The 25,307-nt window shown below is 34.3% G+C and overlaps 2 protein-coding genes across 2 annotated transcripts; one reads left to right on the top strand and one right to left on the bottom strand.

Moving 5' to 3' along the window:
* Positions 1-1,082: 1,082 nt before the first annotated feature.
* Positions 1,083-4,664, top strand: LOC107409106 (OPA3-like protein). Its single transcript, XM_048471103.2, has 4 exons — positions 1,083-1,518; positions 3,068-3,202; positions 3,487-3,573; positions 4,324-4,664. The coding sequence occupies exons 1-4, from the start codon at positions 1,387-1,389 to the stop codon at positions 4,480-4,482; spliced, it is 513 nt and encodes a 170-aa protein (XP_048327060.2). The 5' UTR covers positions 1,083-1,386; the 3' UTR covers positions 4,483-4,664.
* Positions 4,665-22,879: 18,215 nt separating this feature from the next.
* LOC107410158 (cyanidin 3-O-galactoside 2''-O-xylosyltransferase FGGT1) lies at positions 22,880-24,918 on the bottom strand. The gene has a single exon (XM_016017564.4). It carries the CDS (start codon positions 24,522-24,524, stop codon positions 23,151-23,153), a length of 1,374 nt encoding a protein of 457 aa, XP_015873050.2. The 5' UTR covers positions 24,525-24,918; the 3' UTR covers positions 22,880-23,150.
* Between the last annotated feature and the right edge of the window lie 389 nt (positions 24,919-25,307).

Raw genomic sequence — 25,307 nt, 5'->3', positions numbered from 1 at the left:
ATTATATTTAAGTAAATAAATATTATTTTAATAATTTTTATTCTTTATTTTTAATTAATAAAAGAAAATTAATAATACAGCTTTAAATAAGTTGTATTATTTAATAATAAAATGTATTAATTAAAATTTTATCAATGGTAAATTTAATATATTAAAGTTATAAATTAAACGGGTTATACTCATGTCAGATTGGATTGACATGTTCATTGGCATATTTAGTTAAACTGGTCAATTTGAATCAATTTTAAGTTAAACTTGATTAAATGGTAAATTTTATCAAAATGTATTAGTCAAAATTTTATCAATGGTAAATTTAATATATTAAAGTTATAATTTAAATAGATTATAATAGTGTAGAATTGGATTGACACGTTTATTGATATACTTAGTTAAACGGGTCAATTTGAATCAATTTCAGATTAAACAGGTCAACCCAAAATTGACACATTAATTGACACATTTAATCAAATTAGTCAATTAAGAATTAAGCAAATCAATTCGAAATTGACACTTTTAATAATTATGTTAAACGAATTGATTAAAATTTGATCCAAACTTATTTATAATAAACCAAAATCTTCAAATCATATATTATTTTTTAATCATGTTACTGTACCATGATCTAAATTGTCATCCATATTACCAGCTTCTAAAGAATTTTAAAAAATTTGAACATCTCATATTTTTTTTAGACTTCAAAAAAATTTGAACATCTCATTTTATTTTTTTTTATACTTTAAAGTTTTTAAAAATATATATTTATTATTCTTAACTTATATATATAGTGTCGCTAAAAATTTAAATAACCCATAATTTTTAATTCCATAAAAACCTTTCAAAATGTAATTAAATTCATTCCCTAATAAGTGGTTTCTAACAATCACTTAATGGGTCAAACTATGAGGTTTGCTGAGCTATGTTTCACGCACCGGCACTCATCCGACGTTAGGTTTGCGAAGGGAAATTGTCGTAAACAATTAAAAATGATGTGTCGTTTTAAAAATAAATAAATAAATAAAACAAAAAAGGTCAATTATTGAACACGATAGTACTAGAGCATTGACCAATTTGTTTACTGCAATTTTCCTTATTCTTTCTTTCACTTAAGCGCAAGAATAAGAAGTATCTGGTTCCCCACTTTTTCTTTAAGCGCAAGGTAAGCAACCTTGTCCTAAACCGGGAATCGAAAGCCAGTCGCAACGAGGACATTACTCCTATGGCTTGCCTTTCACCGCAACAGTTGAAAATGCTGTTGCTCGCTTCTCCTTAATTCCAATATGGAAACAGTTCGTTCAATTCCAAGACCTCCAATCTAATTGCACAGTCCCGTAGCCCCTAAACACAGTACACAAATCTCTGATTCCAGCAAGAAGAAGCGCATTGGTTATGGTCGTTCTACCAGTGGTAAAGTTAGGGACCCTCCTCCTTAAAACTGTCTGCAAACGCGTTGCCAATCGGCTGAAGAAGGAGGCTGGCTTGCATCCCAAGTTCAGGCAGTTCATCATCAACGTTGCCCAGGTTCTCTCTATATACTTCATGTTGTTTTAATAATTTTTTTTCTTAATTTTTAGTTGGGTTTTTATAATTTTAATATCTGGGTTTCTTTTGTGTATGCCTGATGGTTGACATTTGGGTTTTCCTTTCGTTTGCTAAATTGGGGCTTATAATTTTTGTCATGTTATACTTGTCATAAAATTTTCAAATTTTTGTGCAAAGTCTGAATGTTAATTGGGCACTTTATTTTATATTTGAAATTGTGGATTAGGAAACGAACTCGGATCTGTTGGAGCCTTTTTTTCCTTTCGTTGATAGTATCTTCGTCTTTGTAGGTGTTAGATATGAATCAATTTTGTTGGATCCCTAACTGATCATAGATTCATTTCTCTGCATTTTGAATAAAATCTACCTTATAATAATAATGTTTCTCAATCTTCTTCTGACAAAATGGAAACTGGGATCGTCATAGGATAAATTTAGCAGCTATTTCATGTGTCATATGCTTTCATTTAGTGAAGTTGGAAAAGGTTGCAAAACTTGATAAACAGGAACCATGAAATTCACTGGACGCTGAGCATCAACTATTTAAGAGTGAAGCTTTGCTAGTGGACGGACATGCATGCTTAATTCTGAATAACTAGTTACTATTGATTAAATATTCCTCTGGAATGAATTTCCAGATACCACCACTCCTCTGTTTTTCACAACAGAGAGAGGTTCAATTGCTAACCGCAAAATGAGTATCCGGACGTATTGAACTTTGTTTTTCATCTTGGAGGAAAATTCACTAGATTTTGTAAGATTGTATTCAGTTTAAGCAATTTTTCTGAGTTTTCATACGCATCTAGCAATCTACAGCCATCATTAAAAATTCTTGTTGTTTGTTGCTAATTTACTTAACCTTTATCTCTCACGGGTGCTTCCTCTCTGGTCCCATTCAAATCTAGTAATTCTGAACTTTGGGTAGTTTCCCCATGGAGTTTAACAGATAGGAACATGTTACTTGTGCCTTTTATTTGGAAAAAAAAAATTTGTTATGTTTGCCTTTGTTGTCAGTAATGAGTTCTATATGCATATATAATCTGTAGCTAAAGTTCGTTTCAGGTTGTCTAGATGTTATATTCTTGAAGCTGTTCTTCCATAGTTCAGTATGTTTCCACTTTAGGTCTGGACTTTAAAATGATTGTTAATTCTACAATACATATAGCTTTGTTAATTCTACAAGTGTGTTTCCACTTTGGCTCCCTTGTAGTTATCTCCAGTAATTCTTAAATATTCTGGTAGATGAAGTTTGAGAGAAAATGAGTCAGACTGGTTGACATGGAAACAGTTCTTTTATGTCAAATCCAGCTTAGCCTGCCTCCTCTCTAAAACAAGCAATAAACTTAAAATTCTCGAGCAAGATGGCTTCAAACAGAATATATGCTTTTAAAAGAATAATAAAAATATAGAAACATTCAACTTGCTTGATCAGTATCAGCTGTTTGTTAATTTTACTTAAAATTGCCATTTTTGGTTTGATTAATTATCCAGTAATATCACATTGGATTGCTTGTTGATTCTAAATCAGGTAAATCATCGATTTACAACTCAAATGCAAAGACGGATCTATGGTCATGCAACAGATGTTGCAATACGCCCTCTAAATGAGGAGAAAGCTGTGCAAGCTGCTGCAGATCTTTTGGGTGAACTTTTTGTATTCACGGTAATGCAAATTCCCACCTTTGTAATGTGTCCAAAAATATCGTCTGAAATTGAAGGACAACTATATTGTTTACGCATATTGAGAAAGAAATAATAGTTCATGTGATTTCATGTTGTTTAGATTATATTTAATTATGGTATTGTATTTCTGAATGTTCATCTTGATTTTTGACCTTTTTACAATGTAGTTCTACTTTCCTTCTTTTTCTCATCTGTCTGACTGCAACAGCTATCATTTCTTCACCTGTGTTTTTTGGTTGTATCTTCCCCATTATTCCTCTTAAGGTTGCTGGTGCTGCAATTATTTTTGAGGTGCAAAGAAGTTCAAGATCAGAAGCAAGAAAGGAGGATCAGCGCAGACAGGAATTAGAGGTATTTATATACTGTTCTGTCAAAGGATGTATGCAGCCACTATTGTATGATTTATTTTTGTTATTCCTTTTTAGGTTCTCTTCATATGGAATTCATTCTTTTGGACCTGTTCATTTTCATAGGACTAGTGTATTTCCATTAAGGGGAATTTAATGAGAGTTATAAAATTCTATTTGGTAATATGTTACCATTTCACTCCCAGTCTGAGAGTATTGTCATAAAATAGCATTTATTCCCATTTTAACTAACCCACCAAATCATCATGTTGCACAAAATTTTGGCTGATTTAAAATTGTGACAATATATTGTAATGGAAGCACAAGAATATATCCACTTTTTCATTCACCTACAGTACACACATTCTAATATTCTATGATTGCAAGAATGTTTTTTAAAGCAATTGCTGATTTAAAAAAATTTAAACCATTTGATGGATGTATGGAGTAAGGGCTGATTGCTGGAACATATAAATAAACGTTAAGCTACGTATCAAGCTCTTTAGTTAAGATGTGTGAAATGAACTGAAATGATGGTGCTCTTCATTGGCTTCAATACTTATTAACTAGAAGGGATGTGAATATTCTGTAATAAATTGTTGACAAGTACAAAGATTTAGATTGGTTATTGCTGATGGTATAAAATATAAATGTATGCTTGCTGATTTGAATTTACGCACTTCACATAATGACATGAAATTGTAGATTCCATCTTATGATGCTTGTTTCCATGGTTCTTGTTAAATGGTTTTAGGCAATGAAGCAAAGAGATGAAGATTTAGCGAGAGAGCTCGAGCTTCTCGAACATAAACTTGAAGAGCTAGAACAACTTGCCAAAGGACGAGGGCTTGCTGGTATTTTCCATTTCCTGCCGAATCATGGCCCTGAAGCTGGAAAAGCAAAATCCACTTGATTGTGGCGGAAAACAAGCATACCCCCATAATTTTACATTAAGAACTAACTAATCTCCATTATCCTTCATTACCTTGTTTTTGATTTTGAATGCCTGATTATCTGCTGTCATGGCCAGTTTTAGTTACAAATTCAACCCGGATTTTGAGATATGGAAATAAATAGTTTCCTTTCATTTGTTTTTATTTTTTTCAAAAATTCAGCTAATCCTAATCTTATAGGCTCAGAAATTTTAATATAATTCAGGTAGCAAATTATTAACAGGAGCTGCGTAATGTCTTATTATCTTCCTGTTCGTATGAGAGTTGAGTGGATAATTACAAAGAAACCGGTCCAGTTTCTGCTCGAATATTTAGAAATTGGACCAGAAGATACGTAGGATCACCAGTGTTATATTGCCCTTGTGACATAGAGCTTCTATTTAGATGTTGACTTTTAAAACATTATTTTAACCAGAGTCATAATTTTTTTTTTCTTTTTTCTCATAGAAAGATGCTCTAATAACATATGATATTCATGTTCAAATTTTTTTTTTTTTTTTTTTAACAAATAGAGAAATTTCATCTATCAAGCAGAAGGAGAAATATCCTTCAATAACATTAGTAAGCCACTTGGGACTCCTTTCCAACCAAACTTTAACCCCATTACAATAAGGAGCAAACTTTGCAAGAGAATGAGCTATTACAAAAGTAGATCTAGGTTGGAATCAAACAGACAATGAATCAAACCAGTTAACTTTGGATTTGACACGTTCAACCATATCACCATTAATTACGAAGCTTTCCTCATTATTATTAATCATCTGGACTGCTTGTAAAGAGTCAGAGTGTGCTTCGCAATTTTTAAATCCAAATAAGTTGCGCTTCTAAGTTAGCATGATCCTAAATTTTAGAAGCGCTACACGATGAAGGTAGAGCCACTGCCACCCTATTTTCAACGGAAAAAGCTGAAGATTTTAAATTTTTGGGTTCTCGAATATTTTCCAAATGTCATCAGCAAGGATTAAGTTTTAGAGATTTTATCATTTTATTATATAATTTTTCATTTTCAATTGTATTGAGCTAGAATTCTATAATTACCTTCTTTTTCTTTTTCTTTTTCTTTTGGCTAAAATCTTTAATTAATTATTTTGAAATGATTTAAGAGGCACAATATTTTAGATTCTTATTTTTTTTATTTTAGAATATTATTTATCACCAATAATAATCATCACTAATAAAATTCATAAATCATTAATCAATTTAAATGATTATTTAAAAATTTTACTTTTTAAAATAAAAAATTAATATATAATTAAATATCGTCAATTAGTAATTGTCATATTTATTGTTTCACTAGAAATTATTAGCACTGATTCAACTGGAATTAAACCATTTTCATCAAATTTGTATATTGGCAGCGTGTCTAGTATTTTGACCACCGGAATAATGACTAAATGCTAGTGGAACCGGTACTCGCATAATGATGATAACCATCCTAGATTTCCACTGATTGGTTGAAGAAGTGCCCCAGTGTGTGAATTCCCAAATTATATTCAAATTATACCTGGCAATTCGGGTTGGTGGGTCGTGTTCGTATCAACCCGTTTAATAATCGTGTCAAAAATACCTAACCCGAACACGACCCATTTATTAATCGTGTCAGGTACCTAAAACACTAACCCGACCTGTTTATAAACAGGTCAACACAACACGACCCGTTTAACACGATTATTTTAACGGGTCGTGTTAACCTATTAACCCGTTAACCTGAAATTGACCTATTAACCCGAAAACTAACCTATTAACCCGTTAACCCGAAAATTAACCTATTAACCCGAAATTTTTTTTTATTTTTTTTTTATTTTTATGTTTTTGTTTTATTAAAGATATATTTTTTGTTTTTAAAAAATTAGTAATAGAAAATTATTTTTATAAAATTTTTAATTTATAATGTTTTTTAGTTATTAAATATTATATTAGTGATAAAATATTAATTTAAAATTAAATTTAAATGGGTTGTAATAGATATATAATCATGTCGGGTTGAAACTGACACGTTTAATAAATGGGTCGTAACGGGTCAATTTCGAGTTAAACAGGTCAACCCGAAAATGACACGATTAATAATCGTGTTAAACGGGTTGACCCGATTATGACCCGAACCCATTTATAATAAACCCAAACCCATTTATTCCGTGTCGTTTTCGAGTCGTGTCGCCGTGTCATGATCCAAATTGCCAGGTCTAATTCAAATGCAGTTATGGTAATTTTTTTTCTTTGGACGAAAAAAAGAATCCGAAAAAAAAAAACAAAAAAAAAGAAAAAAAGGAAAATGTCTAATATATATTTCTTAAAACATAAAAATTAACGTGCATTTTACTTTTATCTTTATTTTCAATTTTATGTTTTATTATTTTTCTTTAAAAAATTACAACTCCCTTAAAGTTTGGCTATATTTCGGTACGCCCTTAAACTTTAAGGGTGTGTTTGATAGGGTGCATTAGGGTGTATTGGGCTGTAATATATTGTATAATACGGTGTTTGGTGATAAAAAATACGGAAAGGATATTGTATTATCTAATACGCTTTCGTGTTTTTTCTTGTATAACCTAATACCAATCTTTTTCCTTGAATTAACTAATATAGCGCTCAATCACACTGCTTCTCCCTGCTTCTCCTCCTCCACTGATCTCTGTCTCTGGTAAGTCATCTCCATTTTTTTTCTCTCTTCAATCAATCTGTTCTTTTTTTTTTTCCTCACATCTCATCTTTTTTTTCCTCATATAACGTAATACACAAATTTTTCTCCATCTAAGCTACTTCTCATTGCCGTCTCCTCCCCCACAGGTCTCTGTCCCTGGTAAGTATTCTACATTTTGTTTTTCCTTCAATCAATCTGTTCTGTTTGGATTTCTTTTTTTTTTTTTTTCCTTCTACTATTTTTTTGATGGTTTTTGTATCATTTTTTTCTAACTCGTGTTGAATTTTTCTTTTCTCTTTTGATTTGTCAACTACAATGAAGAAGCAAAATATTCATGATCTGTTGATTACAAGTTTTCTCGTTTAATTTCTTTCTTCATGGGCCCCTGCTAATCTTTGTTATTTTCCTTGCATGGCTGATTGGGTTGCAACCACTATTGGTCTTTTTTTTTTTTCTTTTTTCTCCTTTCATAACCATAGAACAGGACTAAAAAATGCGTGCCTTATGCTGTGTGATTTATTTTTTCAGTTGTATTGATTTGTTTCCTATTGTCTTTGGTATATATTGGGAAGAAGAAAATCACGTAATGTAAGAGTAATAGCAAATGTTTAACATTGCATACCAACTGTTTGATAAATTGCCTATGATAATTCCATGCTTTGCCGTGAGTGAGAGTGGTGTTGGGGTGAGAAGGTTATGATCAAGAGCAAGCTAGCTTGAAGTGTTAGCAATAAGCAAGCTTTTGGTGATGCTCTTGGGAATGGTTGTGTGTGAGTTGTGTTTTTAGATTTTGGTTATGGTGTGTTCTGGTTTTTAGGGTTCCTAGAGTGTTCTAAGGTGTTGAAGAAGAGATGAGAAGAAGGGGACCACGTTAGTTTTTGAAAAATGAGGCTTAGATGTATAGCCATCTCATTCATTTAACAATATAAGCTTGAAATTACAACTAGTTCACACATGCCAAGCATGTGAGCTTACAAAATTAGTAAAGTATTTGAAATTTAAAAAGTAAAACGGTCAACACCTAACTTTTTATACACAAAAGAGGTAAAAACCAGCTGCAACATGTCTATTCCAAATATAGTAAAAAGTGGAACATGATTTGAACTAAGTTCCTATTGTTTAACTAGTTTGGGTAAACAACCAAACTAGCTTCACCTACTTAGTTCCCCTTTGCATATGCTTATGAAACTTGGTTTGAAGCATCCTTGGTCATCAATAAATATTTTTCCAAGAGCTAGGAAAGTTCTGGAACCGAATCATGGGCCAAACAGCTCCAAAACTGACCCATACTCTGCATACTGGGCCCATCAGATACAGCAATTTGTTTGGAATAGAAAATGGACTTTCCCATGTCATTTTGACCTACAATTTGACCCATAGTCTTCCATATATGTCTGTGGACATCCCTCAAAATTTCATCCCAAAAATTCATTTGCAACCTGGGATATAAGATAAACAGTAGACCTATGTTGCTGGAAATTATGAATCCATTACCATAGGCATTTCAAGCATAACGTTCCTACTCTTTTGTGCATAGTTTTTCCTATGCTTTTGCATACATAACTTAGGCATAAAACATTATCAAAATATACCTTGCATCAATTAAAAACATACAAAAAATATAAACTCATAAAAGGAAAGGAGTTGATACCAAGGTGTGCATGCTAGCCGGTGACATGCACCATCAAGTGGCAAAATTGTCACACTTCGACACTCCTCCTTGGCAATTTTGTATGAGACATTAAGAAGTCCTCTCAATATCTCAAATCTCTTCTTTCCCAATGGCTTGGTGAAGATATCCGCCAAGTTCTCCTCGGAAGTCACATACTCCAACTTCACTTTACCACTTGCTTCAAATTCCCTTAAGGAATGATACTTGACCGGTATGTGCTTGGTCCTCTCATGTTGGACTGGATTTTGTGCAATTGCTATTGCTGAAGTATTGTCACACAATATTACCATGGCTTCCTCTTGCTTCAGGCTCAAGTCCTCCAATAATTTCCTAAGCCAAACATCTTGATTAGCACAACTTGAGCAAGCAATATGCTCGGCTTCTGCGGTGCTTTGTGCAACAGTTTGTTGCTTCTTGGAATTTCATGAGAAAGGACCATTTCCAAGAGTGTAAATGTAGTCCGATGTGCTCTTGCTATCATCCAAAGAACCAGCCCAATCACTATCACTATAACCAAGAAAAGCTTCATTAATGCCATCCTTGTACCATACACCAAAATCACTAGTACCTTTCAAATACCTTAGGATTCTTTTTGCACAACTAAGATGATTTTGTGATGGACTATGCATAAATCTTGACAAAACAGCCACACTAAACATGATATCCGGTCTAGTAGAGCATACATATAAAAGGCTTCCAATTAAACTTCTATAGATGGAAGGATTTACCTTTGGAGAATCATCATCCTTCACCAACTTGGTGCCTTCATTCATAGGTGTGGCAACGCTATTACAATCCTCCATGTCAAACTTCTTGAGAAACTCCTTCACATAGCTTTCTTGAGATATGAAGATTCCCTTGAATGATTGGACAACTTCAATTCTAAGAAAGTATTTCATCTCTCCAAGGCTCGACATCTCAAAGTTCAATTCTAGCTCACTTTTAAAATTGCTCACTTCTTTCTCATTACCACCGGTCACTAGGAGGTCATCAACATAAAGAGACACCAACACCATGCAACCATGAGTCCTAATATACAATTTAGGCTCATTAGGACTCCTCTTAAATCCATACTTTGTCAAAAAACCATCTATCTTGGCATACAATGCCCTAGGAGCTTGTTTAAGGCCATACAAGACCTTGTGTAGCTTGTATACCTTCTCTTCACTTTCTTTCTTTACAAAACCTTCGGGTTGCATAACATAGACCTCCTCCTTCAATAATCCATTCAAGAAGGCTGACTTCACATCAAGGTGATATACTTTCCAAGACTTTTGTGCCGAAATTGCAAGGAGAAGTCTTATGGTTTCCATCCTTACAACCGGTGCAAAAGTCTCTCCATAATCCACACCGGCTTGTTGTGCATATCCTTTGACAACAAGCCTTGCCTTGTGCTTATTTATGAACCCATCCGGATTGTACTTGGTCCTAAAGATCCACTTCACCCCAATAGCATTCTTTCCCTTCGGTTTTGTTACCAAGCTCCAAGTGTCATTCTTGTTTATCACATCGATTTCATCTTGCATGGCTTGTCTCCACTCTTTTCTTGCCATAGCCTCATGGACATTGATTGGATCACTCAATGCCACATTACACCTTTCATAAATCTCATTAAGAGGTCTTGTGCCTCTCACACCATCACCAATCTCCAAATCAGCCCCTATGGAGATTTTTAGCTCATTCTCATCATATTCATCATCATGGGCAGCACCTTCATCATTTCCTTGTTCCTCATCATTATCATGAGCTTCAAGCCGATTGTCTTCATCCATACTAGCCAACTCCTCTTTACTACAAACCCATTTAGCTTCCTCATCAACTTTCACATCTCTACTTATCACAAGTTTCTTGGTTTCCAAGTTATACACCCTATATCCCTTGGTCACATCATTATAGCCAACCAAGACACCAACTTGTGACCTTTTATCAAGCTTTCCTCTCTTCTCTTGTGGTACTAGGATGTAACAAATGCTTCCAAATACCCTTAGATGATCAAGAGAAGGCTTATATCCAAACCAAAGCTCAAATGGGGTTTTACTCCTCAAAGACTTGGAGTAAAGCCTATTTTGGATGTAGATGGATGTATTAACTCCTTCGGCCCAAAACTTCTTTGGCAAGCCACTTTCAAACAACAAACATCTAACCATCTCCATAATGGTATAGTTCTTCCTTTCACATACACCATTTTGTTGTGGTGTGTATGGTGTAGTGAATTGATGAACTATATCATGATCCTTACAAAGTTGTTTGAAAGCCTCACTTGTGTATTCCCCACCATTGTCCATCCTTAACACCTTTATAGTGCAACCGGATTGATTTTGCACTAACTTCATAAATTCTACAAACTTCTCCAAAGCTTATGATTTTCTTTCAAGGAAATACATCCAACACATTCTTGAGTAATCATCAATGAAAGTTATGAAATACTTGCTACCATTTAAGGATGGAACACTCATAGGACCACAAATATCCGAATGTATAAGTCCTAGCTTCTCCTTTGATCTCCAAGAATAAGATTGAAATGCTAGCCTAGTATGCTTTCCTTTTTGACATACTTCACACACATGTTCTTGCGTCTCCACCAATGGCATGTCTCTAACAAGTTCATGTGTACCTACCAATGAGTTAAAGCTAGCATGGCCTATTCTTTTATGCCAAATTTGAGAGGTGTTCTCAACTTTGGTGTTCAATGCAACCGATGCACCATTTTCATCCATATTCAACCTAAAATTCTTGTTCTTCATTCCAACACACATTAATTCATTTCCAGGATCAACTATAGTGCATGTCATGTTTGAGAAGTGTAATGTATATTTGTTCTCAAGCATTTGACCTACACTAAGTAAGTTCTCACATAAAGAAGGTACATAGAGAACATCATGGATAGTTTTGATACCTTTGGTGGTGTGTATAACCACATCTCCTTTGCCTTTCACTTCCATCAAACCACTCATTCTTGTGAGACATATGGTGTGTTGCTCCACTATCAATGATACATCCTTCATCATTCTTGATGCTACTAAAACAAGCAGCAACAAACAACTCTTCGAATTCACTATCTCTTGCATTATCTTTAGCAACATTTGCTTGTTGCTTATCTTTCTTGTTAGCCTTGCATACTCTCTCCACATGATCCTTTTGTTGTCATTTATGGCAAAATGCATCCGACATCCACCAACACCTTCTTGGATGATGACCTTTCTTTTTGCAATAGTGACAAGGTTCATAGGACTTCCTCTCGGGTTTGCTAGTTTCACCTTTCTCCTTTATGACCTTAAACTTGTTCTTCTTTTGATTTTGTGTCTTTTGATGTTGTTTAGACACAAATGTAGCCTCCATTGATTCTTCATGTCTAATCCTCCTCCTTTGCTCTGTAGCTTGCAAGGCATTCACCAACTCGATCAAGGAAATTTCATTTAGATTCCTACTCCTCCAATGAAGATATCTTAGCTTCAAACCTCTCGGGCAAGGAGACCAACACCTTCTCCACAATCCTTTGGTCACTTAATCTTTCACCTAACGCCCTAATTTGATACACCACATTAAGAAGCCTTATGGTAAACTCCTTAACCGTTTCTTTGTCTTTCACCTTGATAGTCTCAAACTCCCTCCTTAGGTTAAGGATTTGCATTTGCCTTGTCCTTGCACTCCCTTGGAACTCATCTTGAAGTTTGTCCCAAACTTCTTTGGCACTCTCACATGCCATTATCCTTATGAAAATGGTATCACTAATACAAGAATGAATGGCGGTGAGAGCCTTGAAACCTTTAGCCAATTCCTCCTCATGGTGCTTGATTTGGTTGACCGTTGCCCCTTGTCTCAAAGGCTTGGGTTCTTGGGGATTTATGCTGACCTCCCAAAAACCATAAGCCTTCAAGTAGGCTTGCACCTTGATACTCCAAATGTTGTAGTTCTCCCCATTGAAGATAGGAGGAGAAGGAGTTGAAAAACTTGAAGAAGCCAGGTGAATGTTGCTTTTGGGTATGAAGGAATATGAAAATATATTTGTGCTTTCAAGTATCTCTTCACACTCAAGGAACGAACCAGCCCAAAAACCTCACAAATCTCACAAAAATGAACCTGGCTCTGATACCACTTTGTTGGGGTGAGAAGGTTATGATCAAGATCAAGCTAGCTTGAAGTGTTAGCAATAAGCAAGCTTTTGGTGATGCTCTTGGGAATGGTTGTGTGTGAGTTGTGTTTTTAGGTTTTGGTTATGGTGTTTTCTGGTTTTTAAGGGTTCCTAGAGTGTTTTAAGATGTTGAAGAAGAGATGAGAAGAAGGGGACCACGTTGGTTTTTGAAAAATGAGGCTTAGATGTGCAGCCATCTCATTCATTTAACAATATAAGCTTAAAATTACAACTAGTTCACACATGCCAAGCATGTGAGCTTACAAAATGAGTAAAGTATTTGAAATTTAAAAGTAAAATGGTCAACACCTAACTTTTCATACACAAAAGAGGTAAAAACCAGCTGCAACATGTCTATTCCAAATATAGTAAAAAGTGGCATATGGTTTGAACTAAGTTCTTATTGTTTAACTAGTTTGGGTAAACAACCAAACTAGCTTCACCTACTTAGTTCCCTTTTGCATATGCTTATGAAACTTGGTTTGAAGCATCCTTGGTCATCAATAAATATTTTTCCAAGAGCTAGGAAAGTTCTGGAACCGGATCATGAGCCAAACAGCTCCAAAACTGACACATACTCTGCATACTTGGCCCATCAGATACAACAATCTGTTTGGAATAGAAAATGGACTTTCCCATGTCATTTTGACCTGAAATTTGAACCATAGTCTTCCATATATGTCTGTGGACATCTCTCAAAATTTCAGCCCAAAACTGTATTTGCAACCTGAGATATAAGATAAACAGTGGACCTATATTGCTGGAAATTATGAATCCAGCACCATAGGCATTTCAAGCATAACGTTCCTACTCTTTTGTGCATAGTTTTGCCTATGCTTTTGCATACATAACTTAGGCACAAAAAATTATCAAAATATACCTTACATCAATTAAAAACATACAAAAAATATGAACTCATAAAAAGAAAGGAGTTGATACCAAGGTGTGCATGCTAGCCGGTGACATGCACCATCAAATGGCAAAATTGTCACACTTCAACAAGTGGCTGTGCTTGCTTGGCATTATGCGTGGTTCTTTTCATGCACTCTCTTCATTCAATTCTTGCTTTACTCATTGCATGTTTATAACATCCCACATAAATGAATAAATTATCAGAAAATTGAGGGAAAAAAAGGAAGAAAAACATAATAATCAATGAATTATGCAGGGTGTGTGTGTGCATGTATGTGAGAGAGGGAAAGAGTGAATGGATGCTTTCTACCGTGTGTGTGTGTGTGTGTGTGTGTGAGAGAGAGAGAGAGAGAGAGAAGGAAAGAGAAAATGGGTGCTTTCTACCGTGTGATTTATGTGATGTGTGTGTGTGCGTGAAAGGATAGACTTTTGTTTTTATTTAATTGCCAGTTTAGTAATTTTTTATTTTTTTTCATAATTTTATTTTATTTTTTCTAAAATAATATGGAAAAAGAAATATAAGATTTTTTTGTAATGTTTTATTTTTTTTAATTGCAATATTTTAAGAAATAATAAATAATAAAAAATAAGACAGTACAATATCAAGACATACTAAACAATGTATTATTTTATATAATCCAGCACCAAACACAGCATAAGTATAATATAATACATTCTAATACAATCCAATACAATACAGCTTATACCAATACAATCTAATGCTGCATACCAAACGGTCCTTAAGTTTGTCAAAAATTCAGATCACATTTTCTTTATAAATTCTGTCATAACCTCAAGGAAAAAGTTACATGGCCATTAAGTGATCAAAGTCATCTCTATAAGCTTGTTTAGGATTTAGGGAATAGGCTTTGATTGCTTGATCGCTTCTTGCTTCTTCCATGATGATAGAGAGATTAAGAAAACTAAACAAACTTCTCTCCTACATCTTATCGCAACCAGGTACGTCTGGTCATTTTATTTATAGTAAGGGGCAAACGGGTACAATTTATTTTCTCTGGCATTTATGCTGATTTGCCTATTGTCACTTTCTGGTGCTGTGACTTCAGTAAGCCCTCCTTCACATGAAGAGGCTAAAGCGTGAGTCTCTACATCAATCTCCTTAATTCTCAAGTCAAGGGCGCTTAAAAAAAGCGCATGTGATGCAGGTAGAAAATTCTGCGATATCATTTGTGCAAAAGAATCTCAACTTGAATTTAGAAAGCCTTTTGGGGAGCTTTAAGATAGCGCGTAGAAAGCAAAAAATTGCATTGGGGTTGTGTCAAATTTCTCATGTTCTTTTTTTGGTCAAACGTCAAATTTCTCATTTTGCAAAGTCATAAAAAGGCTTGGCTCATTGTGATGTTAACTGATGAGAAAGGAAACAAGTACAGTATTGGTTTCCCAATTACTGTCATCACTATTGATGAATCTGAATTCATTGCCAAGGGTGGTTAAGGAGGGACAAGACATTTTCAGGATATGAGGGTGTCAATTTGGTTTGTTTGCTTCTTACTTCTTTGTCAATGTACATATATATATATATATATTTACATTTAAAATGGATGTCAACAAATGTTTAATATGATTTATATTATCTTTTTTTATTTTTTTGATTATAAAATAAAATTTTATTATTTATTGGATTGAATATCAAGCATTAACATTAAATAACAAGCACAGTTAACGATGAAAAAAAAAGAACCAAAAAAAAAAAAACAAAGAATCGTAATTCATTTCAGGTGATAGCTAAGCATGTTGTGTGCTCCAATTTTTATTACTTCTAAAGATTGTATCATTATAAGCAAGAAAAGACAGGTAAATTTTTTTCAAAGCCACTCAATTTTGCCATAATTATATATGAAATTATTCTAGAAAAGACACTACTAATTGCTGATAAGGATGAACCTTTGGGGCATTCCTCCACAGAAGATTCGAGGTGGTGTCGTAGCTATTAGATTTTATGGATCTAACTATACATAATAAATTCCATTAAAACATAAAATTACTAACCTCCAAATGCAGCTATTGATAAATTGAATTTTTAATTCTGCAAAATAGAAAACAACGTAAAGTAGCGCCTATAGACACACTACTCTCAAATTACTCTCAACTGATCTTTGAAAGCCCTAAAGATACAGTATATATCTGTTTACTTGCCCTAGACCTTTTATAGTCTTTGCAAGTCAAACTTATCCATTAATTTTAACGCACACCAAAATAATAATAATTTAATAATAGAAAAATATGGGTAAGTCATTGGTTCATTGGTTCTCCAATCCAATGGGCCAACCGAAGTATTATAGAGACTGTGTGACCAAGGGCCCTACTACAAAAAAATAAAATAAGTCAGTTCCATTAATGGCATAAATGGGCCCTATAAGTGAGTAATTGATTAAGCTAAGTCCACAAATATTAATTTATCTAACTTTCTCCCACGTAGACTGCATAATCATCATAATATATATAATCCAAACTTACTTACTACAGAATCTCCCCAACCATAATATCATTTCATCTAAATATATAGCATGCCGACAGGGTATAACAATACACTAGACTAGGCAGTAAAGATTCTTTCAGTAAATCTCCCAAAACATGATATCATTTCAACTGAGCACTTTACATACCATAAACTCAGTCTAGGTAGTAGAGATTTACCTAACCACGTGTAATCCCCCAACACACAATAACATTTCATCCAAGCACATTGTATATTAACAAGATACAACAATACACTCAAACTAAGTAATAAGGACTCACCATGGCACTTGTGGATCAACATAAACATATACATAGACTAAAAGTCTCAATAGGCCCGTAAATATAAGGAGCAATAATATGTATAATAAATCATCTCATAAATAAATAATGATCCACATATAATATATATATATATATCATTGTATCAAGATATTAAAAGAAATAAAGAATACTCAACATGGATATTACTGCAGGATACATAATAAACTGCCTTTGACCCTCAGCAGTCTCAACTGCCTAACAATCTCATACGTGACACATGCTCCTCAAATATGCCTACTGGTAAGCCTTGGTTAGTGGATCTGCCATCATGCTATAAGTAGGCATGTGAACAACAGTAATAAGGCATTCTTCAACTTTCTCCTTCACCACAAAATACTTTACACCAATGTACCTCGTATCAGGGATACCTTTTAAATTATTGGAGAAAGACACTACTGTAGTATTGTCACAATACATCATAATAGGCCTCTCAATGGAGTCAACTACTCCCAAATCATGAATAAAATTTTGAAGCCAAACTGCATGAGTAGCCTCATACCACGCCACATACTCTGCCTCCATAGTCGAGAATGCTATCACTGACTGCTTGACACTCCGCTAAGACACAGCACCTCCTGCCATGATAAATATATATCCAGTGGTAGATTTCTTATCATCCACACAGCTTTTATAATCTGCATCACTATAACCAACAACATCTAGAGAGTTGGTACGGTGATACGTCAACATATGATTTTTAGTACCTTGACGATACCTAAAGATCTTTTTAACTACTTGGTAATGAATAGGATGAGGATTGCTCATAAATCTACCAAGCACACCCACAACAAAAGTTTTATCAGGCCATGTACAAACTTGAGCATACATCATACTACCCATTGCTGAAGAATAGCAAACATTTCTCATCAGCATCCTCTCTCTATCATTCTTAGGACATTGTTCCTTAGAAAACCTTTCACCCTTCGTGACCGGTACACTTCCAGGAGAACAATTATCTCTTAAGGACTCTATCAATATAGGCTTTTTGAGACAATTGTAACACATAATTAGTCCTATCTTTAACAATATTGATTCCCAAAACAAAAGAAGCTTCACCAAGATCTTTCATATCAAAATGGTTGCACAACATCTGCTTTGTCTCACCCAATAGGTCAGTGTTATTGGTAGCTAAAAAGTATGTCATCAACATACAATACCATAAATATAAAATTGCTCCCACTGACCTTTATATATATGCACCTATCAACAAGATTCTCCTTAAAGCCATTTTTGGTGACAACCTCATCAAACTTAAGATACCATTACCTCGAAGCCTGCCGAAGACCATAAATGGACTTCTTAAGCTTACAAACTAAATTATCATTCCTTGTTTGCTAGGAGCCCCACTAGTTTGAATCATAGATACATCTTCATATAAATCACCATTCAGAAAAATAGTTCTAACATCCATCTGATGCAACTCTAGGTCATAATGAGCCAAAATTGTCATACTGATTCTAAAAGAATCCTTTTGTGGATACAGGACAGAATGTCTCTGTATAATCAATTTCTTCATTTTGGCTAAATCCTTTGGCTACAAGTCTAGCCTTATACCTCTCCACTTGATCATTAAAGTCTCTTTTAGTCTTAAAGACTCATTTACACCTTATAGGCTTGCTACCCTCTAGTAACTCAACCAAATCTCAAACTCTATTTGATGCCATGAATTTCATTTCATCTTCCATTGCATCCAACCAAAAATTAGAGTACAAACTGCTTATAGCCTCCTCATAAGTGACTAGATCTGAATCATCACTTATGTCAAAATCATGCTCCTATAAGTAAATCTCATAATCATCAGGAATAGCTGATCTCCTAATCTTTTGTGACCTCCTCAAAGGCACATCAGCGTCTATAATAGCTGGAATATCCTACCCTTCAATAATGGGTTCATCCTGATCAATTACTAGATTAATAACATCTCTATCAGGAACAACAACATTGGGAATGAATGCATTTCTCCTTTGTACCATTACTATCATCAAATCCAAAATCATTTTCAAAATAAACAGCCCTATCTGACTCTACAATTCTGGTGGTGTGAGATGGACAAAAGAATCTTAAACCCTTAGATCCAATACAATAACCAACAAAATATCCACTGATAGTTTTAGGATCCAACTTCTTAATTTGAGGATTATAAATCCTTACTTCAGCTTTGCAACTCCATACTCGAGAATGGTAGAAATTAGGCTTTCTTCCTGACCATAACTCAAAAGGAGTCTTAGGAACGGATTTACTTGGTACTTGATTCAAAATATAAGCCGCCGTCCTTAAAACCTCTCCCTACAAATAATCTAGCAAGCTAGAATTTGCCAACATAGATGGCACCATATCCAAAAATGTGCGATTTCTCCTCTCAGCTATGCCATTATGTTGAGGCATACCAGGCATTGTATATTGCGCATTAATGCCACACTCACATAAATAAATTGCGAATGGCCATAGGTTCCGTCCAGTTTCATCATATCTGCCATAAAACTCACCATCTCTGTCAGACCTCACAGCCTTTATCTTCTTATTCTTTTAAAGCTCTATCTTTACCTTAAACTCTTTAAAGGCAACCAAAGAATCCGATTTCTCATGGATAAGCTCAACATGTCCATAACGAGAAAAATCATCAATGAAGGTAATAAAATACCTATAACCACCCAAAGCAGTTGGTGTGAAAGGTACACATATATCAGTATGGATTAACTCCAAAACATCTCCACACCTTATTATCTTATCCTTTCTAATCTTGGAAGTTAACTTCCCTTTCACACATTTAACATAAATCGACAAATCAAAGAAATCAATATTAGGAAGTATTCCTTCATTCACTAACTTTTCCATCCTGTGCCTAAAAATATGTCCCAAATGCTTATGCCACAACATTGAGGAATTATCATTAACTCTTGGAGGTTTAGAAGAAGCAATAAGGGCAACAATAGAATTAATAGAATAATTGAGACCATTATTAAATAAATCAAACCTATAGAAATTGCCACAAAAAGTTTCAAAACCAACAACTTTATCATCCTTATACATCTTAACTTTGTTATAAAACCTTGACTATCCAAAAGAGAAATAGATAACAAGTTTCTTCTTATTGAAGGTACATAGGAAACTTCTTGTAATCCTAAATTATATCCAGCAGCAAGCTTCAACTTGATTAAACCCATGATATCTGCTTTCACTCTTGAGCCATCTCCCATATAAACATACTATTCAAGATTGGTTGGCCCCCTTTGACTTATCATCCCCTTCAATGAATTAGTAACATGAATTGTTGCTCCAGTATCTAATAGGCACATCCATAATATTGGTCTCAATCATTAAAATATTATCTTTCTTCTTTTTCTTTCCCTTTAAATTCCAACACTCTATCTTCTTGTGTCCAACTTTATTGCAGTAGCCACACCTTCCATTGAAATAATCTTTCCTTTCTCCTATCTAATGCATCATACTTAGTATTATTCAAAATGTCCAAATAATGATGCTTCTTATTTATATCAAACTTGATAAATTTCTTTTCTATCTCCTCAAGAAGTTCCTTTGCAGTTTCCACCTTTGGAATACTTGCATAAATTGATTCATCCATATGATTCTCCATCATCATCATGCAACACTTATTAGAATCCCTCCAATCCTCATAAAGTTTCCTAACTACTGCACTACTTTCATCAATTGATAACTTTTGTGAATCTATCTCCAAAGCCAAATCCAATTTCATAAATGTCAAATTCATAACTAAAGTCTTCTTCCACTTCTGATAATTTGTCCCATCCAATTTCATCATGGCGGTCATAGGCAGAACATTCAGGGTGCTATTAACTATGAAAAATAATAAATACAACAAAGTATTTCATATATATATATATATATATATATAACAATAACTATTTTCCAGCCTCTCATCACAAAACATAAAATCAATATCGCTAGGATCTTTGTAACACTAAAGATACTCTTTCGTGGGCGAGGGACAGTTAACCAAATAACCACAATCAAATGTATTGAACTGAATCACCGACATAGTAACTCAGAACCTGCGATTCATGGCATTCGATCAACTTCCACTGTCATTCCAAGCGTCATACAAAGCAACTAAAACAACCGACAGGGTACTCTAGTTACCTATATAGACCTTGGTTAACAAGTGGGAGAAAACAACATATTGGCAATTTCATGAAATAGGGCAAATATAAAACATCACATCCACTATGCCAACATACATTACATTGGTACATATAATGCAGACAAAATAAATCTCATGATAGGTGAGTACCTAAAATCCTACATTACTATACCAACTATACACAAAGCCTTTTTAGAGAAAGCTAACACAATCCAATTCATCAAACATAAATATTTAATTTAATTCAAGAAAATTGAAATGGAATAAATAAACAAATAAATAAATAATATATTTTTTAAATAATATTGAACAATAGATAAATAAATAAAGAAATAAACAAAGAAATAATCAAGAAATAAATAAATAAATGAGTAATAAATATAAACAAGAAAAACAAGTTTTTTTTTTTTTTAAATTACCGGTTGTTGACGTCAGCGTGCTGACATCATCAGGCCACACAAAACGACCTATCGTTCCTCTTTTCTTCTTCCTTCAACCGGATCGGGTCTGACCCGGTTTCTCTGCAAACGGGTCGCGAAACCTAGTTCCTCATCCGGCCAAATCTCACGGTTCCGGCATCCGTTTCTAGAGATACCGGCGACGTTGAATTCCTGTCTTCTTGGGAAACTATTTCCCCAAATCAATTTGGTTCCAAAAAGCAGAAAATCAAACAGTCAAGCAAGATTCACATTTAGCCACGAGTTTTAATGGGGTTTTTTTTGTTTTTTTTGAGGAAAAATTAGGTGTTTCAGTACATAATTAGGGCTCCAAAATTATTCCATGCCGCACACAGAACACAATCCCTCAATACCCAGTAGGAATTTATCAAGATTTGTCAACGAACAATTTTTTTTTCTTGAGTATTTATCATAGTCAGGTCACACATATATATATCAACTTTTTTCTTTTCGGAAAAAGTCTAGCTAAATCAATATCACATATTTGATTTCTAGAGCCAAACATGTAATCGCAAGATTCATAAGGACGAAAATAATTAAAATATAATCATCATGTAATCAATTTACACAATCAAAGATCAATGGCCGAATAAAACATATCAATATTTACTAAGAAATTTCAAAAGAATTTATTATGCATATTAACCATGCTCATATACCAATTGTTAGATTTTATGGATTTAAATATATATAATAAATTCCATTAAAATATAAAATTACTAACCTTCAAATGTAGCAATTAATAAATTGAATCTTTAATCCTGCAAAATAGAAAATAACCTAAAGTAGCGTCAATGGACATACTACTCTCAAACCACTCTCAACTAATCTCTGAAATCCCTAAAGATACAGTATATATCTGTTTGTTTGCCCTAGACCTTTTATAGTTTCTACAAGTCAGACTTACCCATTAATTTTAATGTACACCAAAATAATAATAATTTAATAATAACAATAGAAAAATATGGGTAAATCATTGGATTTATAAATAGAATTGGTCCTCCAGTCCAATGGGCCAACCGGAGTATTACTGAAAATATGTGACCAAGGATCCTATTACAAAATAATAAAATAAACTAGTTTCATTAATGGCATAAATGGACCCTGTAAGTGAGTAACTGATTATGCTAAGTTCACAAATATTAATTTATATAACAGTAGCTCCCATAACGACAAGCAAGATGGGGATCACATGATTCGCAATTTGGCATATATATATATATATATATATATATGTTGGATTTTCACAGAAAATATAAATTTTGACAAATTTTGCAGGGGACACTGCTGCAGTTTAGATTTTATGGGGCATATTGAAACTAGAGGTAAACTTGAGGGTAAACTTGAGGGGTTTCTTGTGAGTTACCTTTTTCTAAACAAGAAACAACGAAAATTAAAATCTTCACTCTCTTTTTTTTTTTTTTATTTATTTTTGTTATTTTTTATTTTTATTTTGGTTGAATCATTGTTTTTCTCCTTCATGTAAGCTCTCCTGAAGATTTTTTTTTTTTTTTTTTTTTTTAGTTGCATCTCTGCTAAATTTTATGGACCCTCATTAAATCAATGGATAAAGGAAATATGGTTTCAAAACGATAACATACAACATATCATCATAAACAAAAATTAAAAACATATAAAATTAAAATTTAAAAAAAAAAATTACATACAACAAAACAAACCTAGAAGAAGGAGAGCATCACTGCAAACTTAAGAGAGAGAGAGAGAGAGAGAGAGAGAGAGAGAGAGAGAGAGAGAGAGGGAGAAAAAAAAAAAAAAAAAAAAAAAAGGGCGTAGACCCCTCTTACGGCCTTATCAAGAGACATGCCTACTGAATCCAAATGGGGCTTATTGCAGCACTGGAAAAACTTTCAATTGATTCCTCACTTTCAGTTTAGCCCTTTAATGATTGAAGCATCTTAGTGAAATTGTCAATATAAGATGGTTCCAGATCTTTCTGTAGCAATAACTGTCTTATCTTTTCATGATTATCTAGCACCTCTTTTCCAACCTCACTGTTCTCATCCATCACTGACTTCAGCGCCTTGCACACCCCATCTCTCGTGAACAACCCATCTTCCTCACCTTTTTCCACTTCAACTCCAACTTTCAAATTGTTGGCCATCATCCTTGCGTTAAAGATTTGATCACCCACATGTGGGAGCAGAACCAGTTGACATTTATTCACCAATGCCTCCGATAATGAACCCGACCCGCAATGCGTAATGAAGCATCCGACTGATGGATGCTCCAAGATGAGTTGTTGCTGTACCCATCCACCATGAACAACACCTCTTTCCTTAACCCTCTCTTCAAACCCATCAGGCAATCCTTCTTCGATCGACTGGCAACCGAAAGGCGGTTTAAGCGCGGCCAAAAATGGCAAGCCCGAAAGCTCGAAACCCAAAACCAGTTCTTGGAATTGTTCCTTCTTTAATGTGCATTCGCTTCCAAAGGCACAGTAAACCACGGAGCCAGTCTTGAACCCGCCTAGCCATTCAGCCCACCGCTCTTCCAAAGCGGAGGTTGGTGGTTCGGGAATGGCCGGTCCCGAAAGAAGAACAGGCTTCTTGAACTCTCTTTCTAGATAGTCTATGTACTGTCCTTCAATCTCTCTACATGTCCTGTATCCTAGAGCATCAGCATCACGCAGGCTGATATATTGGCGTTCATAGAAACCCAAGCCGCTGCCAAAAGTTGAATCCCTTTTCGCCGCGAATGCTCGAGCTTCATGGAGACGAAGCTTGATAGATGAATCAGGGTATCCCGGTGGAGGAACCATGAGATCAGCCTCGCTTACTTTTTCTCCACTGAACTGCCTGCTTGGAGATAAAGTATAACCTATGGTTACTGGACTGATTATGCAATAGTGCAATGATTTAATGCCTAAACTTCGAGTCAGCTTGGGAATCCAATAGGTAAAATCGAAGAAGACGATATCGGGTTTAAGATCACGAAGATGGCGTTCGATGTCGGGTTCAGTGCGATCCATGGCGGTCATGATAAGAGGGTGTAAGGGGAAAGGGACATCCAAAGTGGTTTCGGCTCCCGGAGGTAGGCCATCGACGTGTGGGACTGTGATGGGGACGAAGCTGATGAGATCAGGGAAGCCATTGAAAGACTGTAATTTGGGTTGTGTTTTTGTTGGAATGAAGAAGGAGATTCTGTGACCTAGTTTGGCTAGTTTGTTGGAGACATGTAGGAATGGGGTAAGGTGGCCAAGAGCAAACCATGGGTACATTGCAATGTGCAAACAAGGTTTCTCCATTTTCTTTCTCTGGCTTTCAGATCACAGAGAAGTGGTACAAGGGTAAGAGGCGGCACCTAGAGAATTTAAATTAGATGTTATGAGGATTATTTTGGGATAAATGGTGGAAGAAACCTTAAAGTTGTAGAAATTTGTGGCTGTCTGATCCTAAACCCTCCTCCTTTAAAGGGGGATCAGGCAGCATTTGGTGCTTCAGGATAAGATACAGGAGTTTGTTTAGCTAAGACCAAAAAGTTCAGATTATTCAAGAAAGAGAAATTAAGAAACAGGTGAAAGGAAAATGATTCTGTTATTCGTTTTTTATGTTTATGCTGACACATAACAAAATTGAAAAAAAAAAAAAAAGTGTAAAGAATCCTCGATGTTTAAGATTTTCTTTTTTTTTTTAATAATAAGAATAATAATAATTTTGTATTCGAGTTCCCATTTTCTCCTTTGCCTGATTAAGCACAACTTGTGAGCTTTATATATATAATATTTAGAAGAACGGAGTAGAATGAAACTAAAAAGTTTGAGCATCATTGCAGACAACATCTCCTCCTGAGCACTCTAAAATTGTAACAAAAAAAAAAAAAAAAAAAGAAAGGAACTTAAACGTACTATAATTGATTAATTGTATAGGAGCATATTCAATAAGCTTTTTCAAAGTCTTTCCTTTTGTTATTTCAAATAGATATATTTATTTTTTATAATTTTAATGAACTCTTTAAATTAAAAAATTAAAACAAAAAGTGGAATTTATCTTTCCACATATAGAAAGTTAAACCTACTATTTATATAAAA

The sequence above is a fragment of the Ziziphus jujuba genome, chromosome 4 (genome assembly GCF_031755915.1).
Source record: "Ziziphus jujuba cultivar Dongzao chromosome 4, ASM3175591v1".
NCBI lineage: Eukaryota > Viridiplantae > Streptophyta > Magnoliopsida > Rosales > Rhamnaceae > Ziziphus > Ziziphus jujuba.
This window is presented reverse-complemented; position numbering and strand designations above follow the sequence as displayed.

Excerpts from the sequence above, each read along its gene's own strand:
- LOC107410158 (XM_016017564.4), bottom strand. The coding sequence starts at position 24,524 with ATGGAGAAACCTTGTTTGCACATTGCAATGTACCCATGGTTTGCTCTT.
- LOC107409106 (XM_048471103.2), top strand. The coding sequence starts at position 1,387 with ATGGTCGTTCTACCAGTGGTAAAGTTAGGGACCCTCCTCCTTAAAACT. Across the intron at positions 1,519-3,067 it reads TCATCATCAACGTTGCCCAG|GTAAATCATCGATTTACAAC; the intron begins GTTCTCTCTATA and ends ATTCTAAATCAG. Across the intron at positions 3,203-3,486 it reads GTGAACTTTTTGTATTCACG|GTTGCTGGTGCTGCAATTAT; the intron begins GTAATGCAAATT and ends ATTCCTCTTAAG.